Source organism: Anas acuta, chromosome 3 (genome assembly GCF_963932015.1).
Source record: "Anas acuta chromosome 3, bAnaAcu1.1, whole genome shotgun sequence".
Taxonomy (NCBI): domain Eukaryota; kingdom Metazoa; phylum Chordata; class Aves; order Anseriformes; family Anatidae; genus Anas; species Anas acuta.
Window position 1 is genome coordinate 31,307,340 of NC_088981.1, and position 13,068 is coordinate 31,320,407.

The 13,068-nt window shown below is 37.9% G+C and overlaps 1 protein-coding gene across 2 annotated transcripts in view; it reads left to right on the plus strand.

Moving 5' to 3' along the window:
- Positions 1 to 8,161, plus strand: part of FEZ2 (fasciculation and elongation protein zeta 2) — a 31,702-nt gene extending 23,541 nt beyond the window's left edge. For both annotated transcript variants that reach the window (XM_068676423.1, XM_068676424.1), the window contains one exon: positions 4,093 to 8,161. In XM_068676423.1, coding sequence (XP_068532524.1) covers positions 4,093 to 4,109 — 17 coding nt within the window. In that variant the 3' untranslated portion in view covers positions 4,110 to 8,161. The remainder of the gene's footprint in view (positions 1 to 4,092) is intronic.
- Positions 8,162 to 13,068: the final 4,907 nt, after the last annotated feature.

The following is a 13,068-nucleotide window of genomic DNA, read 5'->3' on the forward strand; positions in this document are numbered from 1 at the left end:
CATGTGAAAGAACTTTCAGCTCAGCTTTTGTATCTGAAATTCCAGCCTATCCCCTGAATTTAAAGATAAAAGGAGTGACCTGCTTTTTCAAGAGTCTGTTTTTTTCACTGGAAGGATTAAAAATGTATTAGGCAAGGTGAAAATGATTATAAGGATTTAGGGGTTTAAACTTGTTTTCCAAAAGAAATTGGAGGATAACAAGTTCTGGACCCAGTAATCGTCTGTATGGTGTAGTGATAATTATATCCATTTTGCCTTTGTTTACTCTGTGAGCCAGCTATTGTCTTACACTGAATGGATTTCATCTCTTTTTATTAAGCTTTAATCAAGAAATGAATTTTTGAAACTTGTGAGTTATATCACCAAAGATGTGTAGTTAAAATCTATTAACTTTTTTTTTTTAATTTGAGGAAATTTTGAGTGGAATTTGTCTGCATAGTTATGAGCTTTCCAGCTCTATATTACATTTTACACAGCAAATAAATATTTTAAAGACCCTTAATGATTTTTCTAAAGCGGCACTCTTAATTTATTTTGTTTCTTAAATAAAATTAGAACATGCTAGTCTTACGTGGGTGTTGTATCTGTCTGCAGAAATAATAATAAACACCCAGATATTGTCAGTTACCACTGAAAAGTTACTTTGATTGTTTAGAATCAAGAGCTGAAGAACAAGTAACTGTGAAAAAGTGATTCTAACAATTTCTGTGGTATTGTTGGCATAATATAATGGGACTAATAAAAGAAGAATGCTGTGAACCTGGAAGGTGAATGGAATCATAAGATCGAGCTTTAAGTGTTAATTTTACAAGGAATCTTTGTGCTGCTGTTCTGATATAAATTTGCTTCAATTTCTTTTTTGCTTCTTTTTTCATAATTTCTTAAGCGTTCTATAGAAGTGTTGTCTTGAATATTTTGAACTAAATGTAAAAATAATTATAAAGTTTGTGAAAGACTAAATTTGCATCATGTAGGAGGACACACCAACCCCACCATATGTGTCATCTAATACTTTTTATCTTCATTTAATGATGATTGAGTAACTTTGTTTTGGCAAGGCATTTTGGTCAAGAGCTGGGGTGTGGGGTTGCAAACTGAAAGAGAGATCTACAACTAGATCTGCTCTTGACTTTCCGTGTTACCGTGGATTTTTTTCTTTTTCATAACTTGTGATATGCAAAAGTGGCACCTAATGCATCTGAAACTGGAAGGAGAAATCCGCAGAACATTGGCTGTGCAAATGAGGTATAACAAAGAAATGAAAAAAGCCAATGCAACTCAGAGCTCTTTATGCTGAGGCATTACCCTTTTTATGTTAGGAAGGAAGAAAACTTCATATGCATTTCTGAACAGGTTTACTAGTTCTCAAATGATTTCAGGTGTCTGCTTTTTTATTTTTTTATTTTTAAGCATATTTTCCCAATTTCTGCTGCCCCCTTGTGTCCCCCAAAATGTTAAAAATAAATATATAAATATATTTGTATTCCATTTAATTTTGTCCTTATATGTAAGTCCCTTTTTCCAGTGATCAATTAGCTCTCCCCTGGATCTATTCTATATGGAGTACCTCTTCAGAGGTACATTTCCGAAAGCTGGCCAATGTACACATTCAGTGTAGAATAGTGATTTACTTTGCTTTGCAAGTATGTAGTAGTTCTCCCAACAGTGTGTTGTTCATACTACATTTTACAGATTTAGAACGGAAATAGATGTTAATGTGGAATTGATCAGCAATTGTAATTGTCCTTGCATTTTTCTGATTATGATTCCTTTAATACATTAATATTACTACTATATTTTATCACTAGGGATTGTGAAGTAGAAACTGAAATTTGAAAGAGGGTGGAGGTGCATTTGCTGACAATGAAGTCAAACCAGACCAATTCTTGATCTTAGAAAGCTCGCTTTCAGATTGAAGCTGGCAGCTTAGATAGCTGACTGCATTTAAATGCTGATTATCCTCGTCTTTCGACTGATCTTTTTTGATAGTTTAGCAAATGCAATGTGCTTTGAAAACATTGCATCTGTTTCTATTAAAAGGCCTATGCAAGCAAACTTACTTGTGCACAAATTAACGGTAGAATGGGGAGCACAGATGGAGATATTCTTGTCATATCTTGTAGTTGCATTGTTTTTTTAGGAGTTGCAACAAGAATGTGCTAACTCCTTAGATGAAAGAATGTTTTTATTGACTATATCCATTGATTTTCTTTTTTTTCCAGAAGCTTTTGGTCTTTCTTCTTACCTGTATAGTGTAATCCCTTTGTTAAGATTCATCTGTCAAGAACAACAATGCAACAAATAGTAGCGTTATTGCCACTATTATTATGCTCCTCGGGCCGCTATTATTATACTCCTCGGAGTATCCAAGTTGAGGTTGTTTTCTGAAGAAAATGCCTCAATGCAGTTCTGTTGTATGTCTCTTTGGCTTCATGATTAATATTTGCCAGTTTCATCCTCATGTGACAAGGAGTAGGGATGCAGGAATAAATAAAAAATTCATTTCACAAGTATACTTTATGGAATTGCGTATATGTAAAAGGAAGACCAAAATCACTGTTTCTACTGGGCTAAAGGCTACTGGCATTTCAAATCCAACATCCAGCTGGCCACTTAGCTTTTAAGTATTTGCATACCAGTAAGTATACATACAGTAGCTCCTATCGATCTGGGGGGCATGATGAGAAGAACAAACAATATGGGAATAACCTGCTGGGGTTCACAACAGATTTAAAATAGAAGCTGAAGAAGGCATAGTGGGAATGGGAATTAGCTAATTTTATTTTTACGGAGGTAAGGAGGGATATCTGAGGAAATCTGCAGAAAGCCACGGTACCTAAATTGAACTAAAGAAGCAGATCAATACATTTCATATACATGATCAAAATTTTAGGGATAAGTTGTCTGGTATCATGTCTAGACATATTATTTCAGGATTATTAGTTTTCACTTCATTTTTCAACATTTGCAACTTTATTAAGTGGGATTATTTGGGGATAGAACTTGTTACCAGTACAGTACACAAACTGTGAATAAATCATTCACTGTATCCCTGCAAAGTTGTTTTTCCTCGATTCAAGTGGAAATGTGAAGTGCAAATAACTGTAACAGTCTTAAAACATAATTAGTGTGTGTGTATATATATATGTATGCACGTACCGATAGCTAAAATAAATGCTTTTGAAATCAGATGTATCTTGACAGTAAACTCCTTTAAGATAGACCTATTACTAAGCTCTGTGTCCTTAATTGCAATGTAAAAATATAGTGCTAAAAAAAAATGATATATGTTGTCAGTGAATAACATAAATGAAATGTGTAATATTATTTTCTGTTAGGCTTTTTTTCTGAATGTCTTGAAAGTAGAATCATTTTTCGTCTTGCAGCTTGTTTTCCTATTACTTGTCTGATCTTTTAGGCTTCTAGTAAGGGCAAAACAAACAAGCAAACAAACAAAAAGGTTTATTGTTTTAAATTAATAAAATGAGAACTTAACCTTTGCTCTATTCATAAAGTGTTCAAGTATGTCATATAACAGGAATATTTATTTTCTTGTTTTTGAAGTTTCTGTTTGTTACACCTGACTTCTTTATTTGCTTTTGTGTTGTGCTAGCATTGGTTTGAAAGCTGGATTGCTCTGAGGTTTGTCATGTATGTGAAACAGGAATGAGAAGCACGTGAAGGACATGTCTTGTCTTCCCACTGTGTGTGATTCAAATACATGCACCAGATTTAGAAACTAGAATTAGAATCCCAAATTGTCAGTGCATATTTTAAAACATAAATGCATGTGTCACCTTGTATTTAATGTTCCATTCTCTAATAGGATGCCACAAAAAGCACTGTTTAAGACATGACCTTTAGGTAACTCATTTCTGGATAATACTAGTTAAAAATAGTGGGTTGTGTCATTTAATTCCCTTCTAAGAAGAAGATGGTATCTTAATTGTGAATTTCAAATAATTTCTAGATTTTATTGTGTTACTGGTAGGGTAGGATTCAACACTTAAGTGTTTTTAGTATAAGCAATACACTTCTTTTACAGAGTAACTTCACTGATATTTATCCAAATGTATTTGTGGTCTTTTGCAGTTCTGTGTCCTACATGAAGAGGGCTGCCTTTCAGAATTAACCGTGCTCCTTCCTGTGATGAGAAGCTTTCCATGGATATAAGTCATAGTTTTTGTTTTGTTTTGTTTTTCCATTTGGTATTATACCTAAACCAGTAGGCATTTACCTCCTCTGTGTGTGTGTGGATTTTCTGATCCTGCAGTACATCCTCTGGGCATGACAACTCATCCATTTTAACTTAATAGTGCAATGAACTGGAGCAGGGAACAAACACTGTACAGTTTTACTCACATTGTTCTGGCTTTTTAAAGTCTATTTTTACATTGTATAGCATGTAGTAAATCCTCCTGCACATTTTGTTGTTGGAAGGAAAAGAAAACTTTGAATAATGTAAATAAAATATAAGGCTAGTTTTAAGGAATTCATATTTAAAAACATCCTTAGTTCCTATGGCAAAAATGATCGCAGTCCAAACCTGAAAAAAAGATTCAGATGTGTTCTTCAGGAAGCACTCCAGAACAGTGTTGGTGGAAGTTCATTTTTGACACTTCTTTTTAAACAGTAACTTAAATTGAAGTATGCGCCATTATTGCTTTCATACTGAACTTATGAACAGCATTCTTTAATGATTTGGCATAAGTAATTGTATCATTGTTACCTAACAAACATCAGAGTAATGTAATATGTCATATTTAATTGTTTTTATTTTATTAATGTTCATGTGGCTCAGATATTCTCCCATATTGCTGCTATTTTACTGTTTTTAATAGGTGTTTGATCTTAATGAATATGCTTCAATATATAAACATTTTGAAAGGCTGTATCTTTTTAAAAATACATGTACAGTTTGGAAAAAAAAAAACAAAAAACTTGCACCTGGATTCCAAGTTAGTATTATATTGAGACTTGGTCATTGTGTATCTTCAAACTTTACTACAAATTGTATGCACTGTCTCCTCTATGATGATGTATCTGCGTTCAAACAGATAAGAATGTATTTTGCAAATCCTGTAAAAGAAACATACCCCGGAATCTCAATATTAAATATTTGTCACAAATCCATTTTGCCAGTCTTAAAGATTAGATTGAAATATAAGGACTACTACTGGGAAAAAAAAGCTATTTTCTAGTCTGAATTCCTATTAATTCTATACCAGATTTTAGTACTGTATATGTGAAAACACTGGCAGGTAAGATTATAAAGAGATAAATGTCTTTTCTTCAAACAGTTGTTTAAAATCATCATTTTTCTTTCTTTAAGCTGATTCATTTTGGTCAGTAAAACACTGACCAAAAAACACTGACCAGTAAAACAGTTTGTAAATAGTTTCATAATGCTTTGGATTTTTTCTAAAAATCTTGGCATTTTTCTTTTGTCCCTCTTTCTGTTACCAAAATTATCAGAGCTTAAAATTTTCATCCTTCCTCCATCTCCTCTTCCTTGATGGCCATCTTGCCAGCATAATCAGCAATAATGGGTCTTCTACGTAAGTGTGTCATACATGAGGAACGTTTTATCATTCCTTCATTCTATTTCCATAGTGGTTTCTGTAGCAAGAAAGAAGCCATTTATTTCTGTAGCTCATGTGTTAGAAGCTCATTATGGCATGTTTTTATACAGAAATGCTTGCTTTTTACTATCAATACCTGAAAATTGACTAAGGGAGATGACCCTATTTTTTTTCACCTTTTTTTTAAATGGTGTGTATGTTATAAAACACATTTTGTCTCCAAATGAGATATCGTCAGAGATTTTTTTTTAATGTGCTTCTAAGGCCTGAAGCATCTTTAAATGGAATGAGGGGGAAAAAAATAATTGCAAAAAGTATGGACAAATTTTGTGGTGTTAGTTGTAGCGAGACACGTTTTGTGATTTAGTCACAAAATACATAATAAAACTTGAAAGAAAACTAAATGCTAAAAACCAACACCAGCTTCAGTGCGCCAAACATCTGCTTGGGTATATTATGCTGTTCATCAGACTTATAAACTGAACAGGTACTTTTTATGAAAAAGACCCATTTTCCTTTTATATAAAATCCTGACATTAAACACCAGTTGCCAAAGCCATGTTTTACATGGCAAATATTTTATATATACATATATATATCTATATAAAATTAAATCATTAAATCTCAACACATAAGAGTAAAAAGAACCGAGCAAGCCTGCTTTTCTGCTGAGTGCTATGTACTTCAGATTCTCTGTAATGCATACTTTTTTGAGATCCTCTGTTGAATCTTGCATTCTTTCAGTGAGCCGGATGACTTCATTCCTTTTAGTTTGTGTGTGATAGCTGGAAGATGGTCACACCAAGAGTATTTGCTGGCAAATACCTGAGATTTGGAAAAAATGCATTTGTACTGAAGTGTGTTCAATTTTTAATATGAAGAGTCCTAGAAGCAATGTTTGCTCAACATCAGTGAATTATAAGTTACTTAAAGATAGGTATTTGTATAATATAATAGCCTTTTTTAAATCCAACCTTTTTCATTTTTCTTTTAGCAATTCAGCTATTGCATTTGATAAGATCATTTGCTTACTGATAGAATGAAATTTTGAGTGAAGGGCTACCTGGCAAGAATGTCAAAGGTAGTGAGGAATCCTTAAGTATGTTTTCTTGACTAAGGAAAGGAACTCGACAATACTGGTTCCTTTATAGTGAAAGATAAGGACCTAGCTGGTATAGGATACTGGTGGTAAAGAATACCTGCTGTTGACCATGCCAGGTAATTATATCCCTAATTTTGGATTGGTGATTTTATAGCAGTAGCACACATCTTTCTTGCTTTCAGACCAGATTACCTTGGATATTTTTTCTGCATGCGTGTTGCTTGGAAACTACAGCTCGCGCAGAAAATGGCACTGTGCGTGCTTCCAACAGTGTTGGTAAGTGTGTTGATACTTCTGCACAGCCCCCTTGTTTCCAAAGGGACATTTTAAGATGTGGGGTTTAATTCCTGAAATCCTTAGGGGTACGGAGTCTCTGTGCTATACAGCCTGGTTCTCCAGCTGTGGCAGTAATGGGCAGTGGAGATCAGCAGCTTCACTTAAAACAGCATCTACCCAGTTCAATCAGGAAGGACCTATAAACAAAGCTTTCTAGTGAAGTACTCTTAGCTCTGATGCACCACAACCTCAATTTATTGACTTGTCCTGTCATTCTATAAAGTGTGTCCTTCATTTTGGGTGATGGGGCTGTATTGTAATAATAACAATCTTTGTGGGCCTGGTTGGTACTATTTTCTCATTTTGATAGCAATATGAATCCTTGATGTTTTCACACTTAACTCCAAGTTATCCCTTGATATGAAGTCACCATAAAATATGAAGAAACCAGAAATTCATCAAGTAGAAAATGAAATCTTAGTACAACATGGGTAATGTGGATCTGGAATCACGTCAGATGAATTTTGCTTCCTGCCTCTCTTGGGGGCACAGTGTTGTTTACTTTAAGCCTAAAGTTAAGTTCCAATTGTTATAAAGGAAATCTACCTGTTGTAATACTAAGATGATGCAATTTATTTTCAAGGTGTCTACAATTTTGCAGGTAGCAGTGACTTTTAGGAAGGTTACATAGGGCATGTCTAATGATGGAGAAGCATTAGTAATGTTCCTTGTGGAGAGTTTCTTATCACTGAAGAATTAGAAGGAATGCTTTGTTTTGTTGTTATGTTTTTGTTTTGTTTGAGGGAGGTGGGGTTGGGGATGGGGTTTGTGGGTTTTTTTAAGTGCTTTGTCCTTGATGGTGAAATGAAGTGTGTTGTTCCTTTGCTTGCATTCCTTTAACCAAGATCTAATTCAGGACTTCCTTTTGGTTTTACGTATTGATCAGTGACAATTCTATCAGCTGATCAGCATGCAGTCCTAACAGTAGTTGGTGAAGAAGCTTTATGAATTGGGAGAATTAGCTACTGAATTTTGTCTGTTTGTTTTTCTTCCCCTTATACTCTTCAGATGTTGAATAGAATCCTCTCATTGCACTAGATGCTAATTGAAACAGACCTCATAGTTATTTTGTTGTTTATTTTAAACCAGTATTTGTGTTTGGGTTTTATGTTAACGTTATGGAATAAAACATGAATTCTAATTTTCCCTAGTCTTGCATGCAAATTTCTAAATTCAAGTATGTATTTCTTGGAAACAGTATGTTATAATTTAACACAACAGGGTGAAAAACTCTGCAAAGGAGGTAAAACATTTAGGTTTTCTTAATTGGGAGTATGTCTGGAGAATGCCCACATTTTTTCAAAAATAGGGAAAACAAATTCTGATCCTGTATACGTTTCCCCTGATAGGCAGACATGCACAATTATAGGGCTTGACAGTAATCTGGGCACTAACCAAGTCTAAGAAAACAATCCAGATTTTCCCAGTGACTGCCTTTTTGACGTTCAAGAATATTCCATTGCACAGCTCAAGCAGGCTGGAGTACAGCAAGTCTGTAGGGTGGAATGGTGTTAGTGCTGTTAAAATGTCAGTTCATATTTTTCTCCATAGACAAATCATTGACTGCTCTCAGGGATGTTTCTCCTGTTTGTATTACATTCATAAGAAAAACTGTGTGAAGTAGGCCCCGTGTAGATCATGCTGCTTATCTGTGTGTTTCGGAAACTGGGGCTGGAAGATAGCTATATTAGCATGGAAGTCCTTTAAAACACCTTACAGCTATTTCATCATCAGAAAACATCTCCACAGTATTACCTACATTCACTTCCTTATAACCTGAGGAATAAGAATTGTCTTTGAGATAAATTTGAGAAAAACAAATGCAGAACCTCTGTCACTTTCAGTTCTAGAAGTTATTGTTGTCTGACACTGACAGCATGAAAACCATTGAGTATAGAGCTGCTTCCTTCTACGTACATCTGACTGCTACAGTTGATGTGTGAAGGGAACAGTTCTATCAGCCTGATCTAAACCTCGTTGTCACCAGAACCACTTAAAATCGTGCAATTTCTCCCTCTAATTATATATCTGAGATTAAAGAAGATCCAGCACCAGAAGGCCCTGTGGCACTACAGTTGCCTTTAGCACCCATTAAAAAAAAAAAAAAAAGTCTGAAGAAAACAAAATAGATTTCAGCACACTTTCCATTAGTATTCTCCTTAGACAATGCGGTAGTCAGAGCAGTATCAGGAACTCAGGAACTTGAGATAAGAGCAAGCCACTCTGGGATAGGTGCTCATTCTCTTGTAAAAACTGCATTCCCTGGAAATGAGAAGCAGTCCCCTTCTCACAGCTGAAAGTCTGGGCATCACAGCATGTCAGAAGATAGACGTGTTCTTTGCCACTATGAATGTGCCCAGCCAGGACCTTGTGGAAATCAGCTGTGGATGGATAGAAGGTAAAATTAAATCCCCAGTGCTACGCACAGCAGTATTCAGAAGATGAAGTGGCAGGACAGACAAAAAGGCATTTTTGTTTATTTGGGCCTATACCTCTTTTCAGCCTGTATTTCCTGGGCAGGACTAAGTCCCACAGTAGCCTCCCTCACCCATGTTTCTTTCTGCATGGCCCTTCCTGCCCCTTTCCTTGCCTATGTTCCTTCCTCTGCCTGCTCGTGCCCCTGTGCCTGAGGCTACCTCAGTGGCTCGTGCTTGCTCAGTGCCTCAGTAAGGACAACATGGCAGGCCCACTCAGCTTCCAAACCTGCCCAGGTGGCTTTTCAGTTATTAACAAGCTGTAAGCCCCTTCTCTTTTAAATATCCTATAGAACATAAGTAGCTAAGACTCATGTCTTTGAAGAAGGGAAATGCACGAGGGAGCTGGATGTTGGGTAAACTTGATGAATAAGCAAGGAAGGCTCAGACTGAGCGAGTGTGTGTTGGGGGTGCTGGCCCTGAGGGCAAGCAAGGCTGAGGTGGGCTGCTAGCTCTGAGCAGAGCAGGTGGGAGGCTGAAGGGAGGACATGTGGTCTGCACAGCTGCTCAAGCTGTTGAGAACAAAGCACAGAAGAAGGGAAGGGTCTATTGAAGAGAGCAGCATTAAAGAGGCGGTCGTGCATGATTCAGAGAGTAGGATTGCGGGTGCTGGGACTGAAATTCCCAATTTGTGTTGGAGTAAGTTGGTTGGTTTGTGGAGGCTGTTATCTAGTTCTCAGCTGAGTACAGAGGGAGTTGGGTGTTTTTCTGACTTCTCTGTCGTCACATGCTAAGAGGAAAATAAGTCTGGGCTGCACATGTATATGTGGGCATTGTGCTGCCGTGGTCTAGAATGGTTTCTCATCATCTTTGTGCAGACTTCACAGTACAGAGATGACACATGCCATATTAACCTTCCTAGTGCCTACCTCTGCCTTATGTTTAGTGATTTGGCTGAATACCTTTTCCACTGAGGATTTGGGCAGCATGGTAAAGTGGTATTTACTCTGCTGTGAATTGACACTTGGACTCCCTCGGAACCTGTTATCTTCAGGATGGAAGAGACTCTGGCCTTGCTCTTGGAAGTTGGGGCATTCAGACTGGCATCAAAGGCAGGACTTGGTGCCTGTGAGTTGTTTCTGGTGGTGTCTGAGGGCTGTGTTACGAGAGCAGGAGTCCTGCGAAGGTTGCTAAATTGTGCATTGCTTCACGGCTTCTTCAACGCTGCCAAGTGAACAGTTTGTGAGTAGATAAACTGGGCAGTGGTATTGCAAGCTCCACCAAAATCCTGCTGACAGCTCTCCTGTTGGCCTGAAGCCGAAGGCTTGATTGCTGGTAAGGGCCTGGCAGTGAGATTCTAGGCAACGCAGACCATGCTTGCATGTACTGTGCTAGGGCAGCCACAGGTGGTGCTCTGGCAGTCTCTGAGGGATGCCTGCTCTCTCCCCAGAGGGCATAACGGGGCACCAGAGGGCACCAAAGGAAGTTCTCACCCACCCTGATCCTTCTGGGGGAAAGATGGCACTGTGTGATCCCACCTATGTGCCTCTGGTCATCAGATCTTCTCTACGGTGAGTGTTGTGTGGCTTAGGCAGGATTCCATATGCAGAGTTGGGACCAGTACTATCATGTTGGTATTGGATGCAGCCATCTGTTGGCTTTTCCAATTGAAGGCACTACCAGAGTTTCTATGAGGAACAGGGGGTATCCTCCTGTTTATTCTGGAATTGTCTGTCTGGCATGGTTAAGGTTAGAGATGAGATAGCATTAGCAACCTTTCTGGATTAGACCACTGAATGCTGCAGTGCCTCTCAGTTTAAGAAACATGAGCCCCCTGACATCTAATCCTTATTTTCTGCTTAGGAGAGTCACCTCTGCTTGAATTTCTGCCATGGCCCGTGGCTTTCTAAGATTTGAAAACTACCGTTTGCAGGTGACTATCGTTCCTCCTGTGGCATTTAGTAGTAGGAGTTGATAACAGATCTTTGTAAAATAACACCCTTAGAAGAGTATTTTCTCTCTGGTATCGAGCTGAAATACATGTGCCTGCCACAGGATGGCAGCAATGGGACACGTTTGAAGCATCCTCTCTTGGTTCTAGGATTACATTCCATGATGAAAGAAAGGTCAAGCTAGATCACTCTGACGATACGACAAATACAGGAAAGCCTTTGTGTATTTTTATCCATTATTAATGAAAATAGTGCTTTACATAATGTATTACAATATGATAATTTGCTACTTAAAACCACTTAGCCACAAAAGCTTGCCCAGGGAGTGAGCTCTGAGAAATATGTATAGTTCTTTGTATAGGAGTTCATTTTGGGAAGAAGGGGGATTAAATACTAAGAGTGAAGTATGTAATCTCATTTTAATGCTCCCCAGTAAATACCTATTTCATTCTTGCTACCTTTAGACTTGGATTTCCTGTGCCTTAGGATCATTTAAATGATCTCGTCACTACAGTGCAATGCCCTGCCATGATATACTTTGGATTTCCCTGGAATTCAGTGCCTGTAGCCAGTCAGCATATTAAAATTTACATACATTTGCTTATAGCTAGTTTGGTGTCATCTCACCTGTAACAATGCTGTAAATTTTTACCTCAAGGATTCTTAAGTTGCTTCTACTGGTCCCTGGTTGATTGTGTGGTCAATGTAATTGATCAGCTGTGATCACAATGACTTGCCCCAGCACTGCACACTGATAGCTCTGTGTTCAGTAAGACTATGTGAAAGCTGAAGGGGATTTATAGCCTTGCACCTCTTGAGGACTTTAGTGAAATGAAACAGGTTTTTGAAAGTCCTACTGTATGTAGGATATATAGTCTTACTATATGTAGGATTCTGATGTACAAAAAGGATGAGCCTTTTTGTTAGAAAATGCAATTTTAAAAATGAAAACAAAGTGCAGCGGTGTGACAGGATTTCCAACCAGCGAGCTCTCCACCCCAGCAGAGACAGCCTTTCCTGCTGCCTCCAGCCAGGGATCTCCATCTCCACCACTGCAGGTGCATGCTCCCTGCTTCACAGTGCAGTCTCTTCCAATCCAAATAGGAGGAATTTGGTGTCTCAGAATGCCCTCAGAGCCCTGCACCAACCTTTGCAGATCAGTGCCTGTAACATGCCCAGAGGCAGCTGCTCACCCTTTCAGTGCACATGGGAAGATGGGGTGGGGTGCATATCTTTTACTTGAGGAATAAAAGCTTTCAGTTGATGTTTGGGAGAAGAAAAGGAGTATCATTAACACAGTTTACCAGGTTCTCCTTCCAGCAAGGCTGTTAAAGGGTCATTAATTGGTAGGCTTTTAGAGAAAATCCTCAGCATCCCTGAGCCTCTCTCCTTCTCCAGTGACAGAATATGATTGAAAACATTATGAGGAAGCAAATACATTTGATCTCTGGCCTAGTATCCAGAAAGATCTCTCTCAAACTCACCATATGTGCCAAGGAGGCTCAGGACACTCGGGTGATGTGTGACCAAGCCCTGAACTTGGCAGGGATCTGCTAGGTTTTCCTGGGCAAATAAAATACCCTTTGTGGAATGCCTTGGCACTCTAATGGTGAAAAGTGCTATTCAAATCTTAGGCTTTATTTTTCCAGTTTACATCAGTAAAGTGACCCAAGGATCGGCTG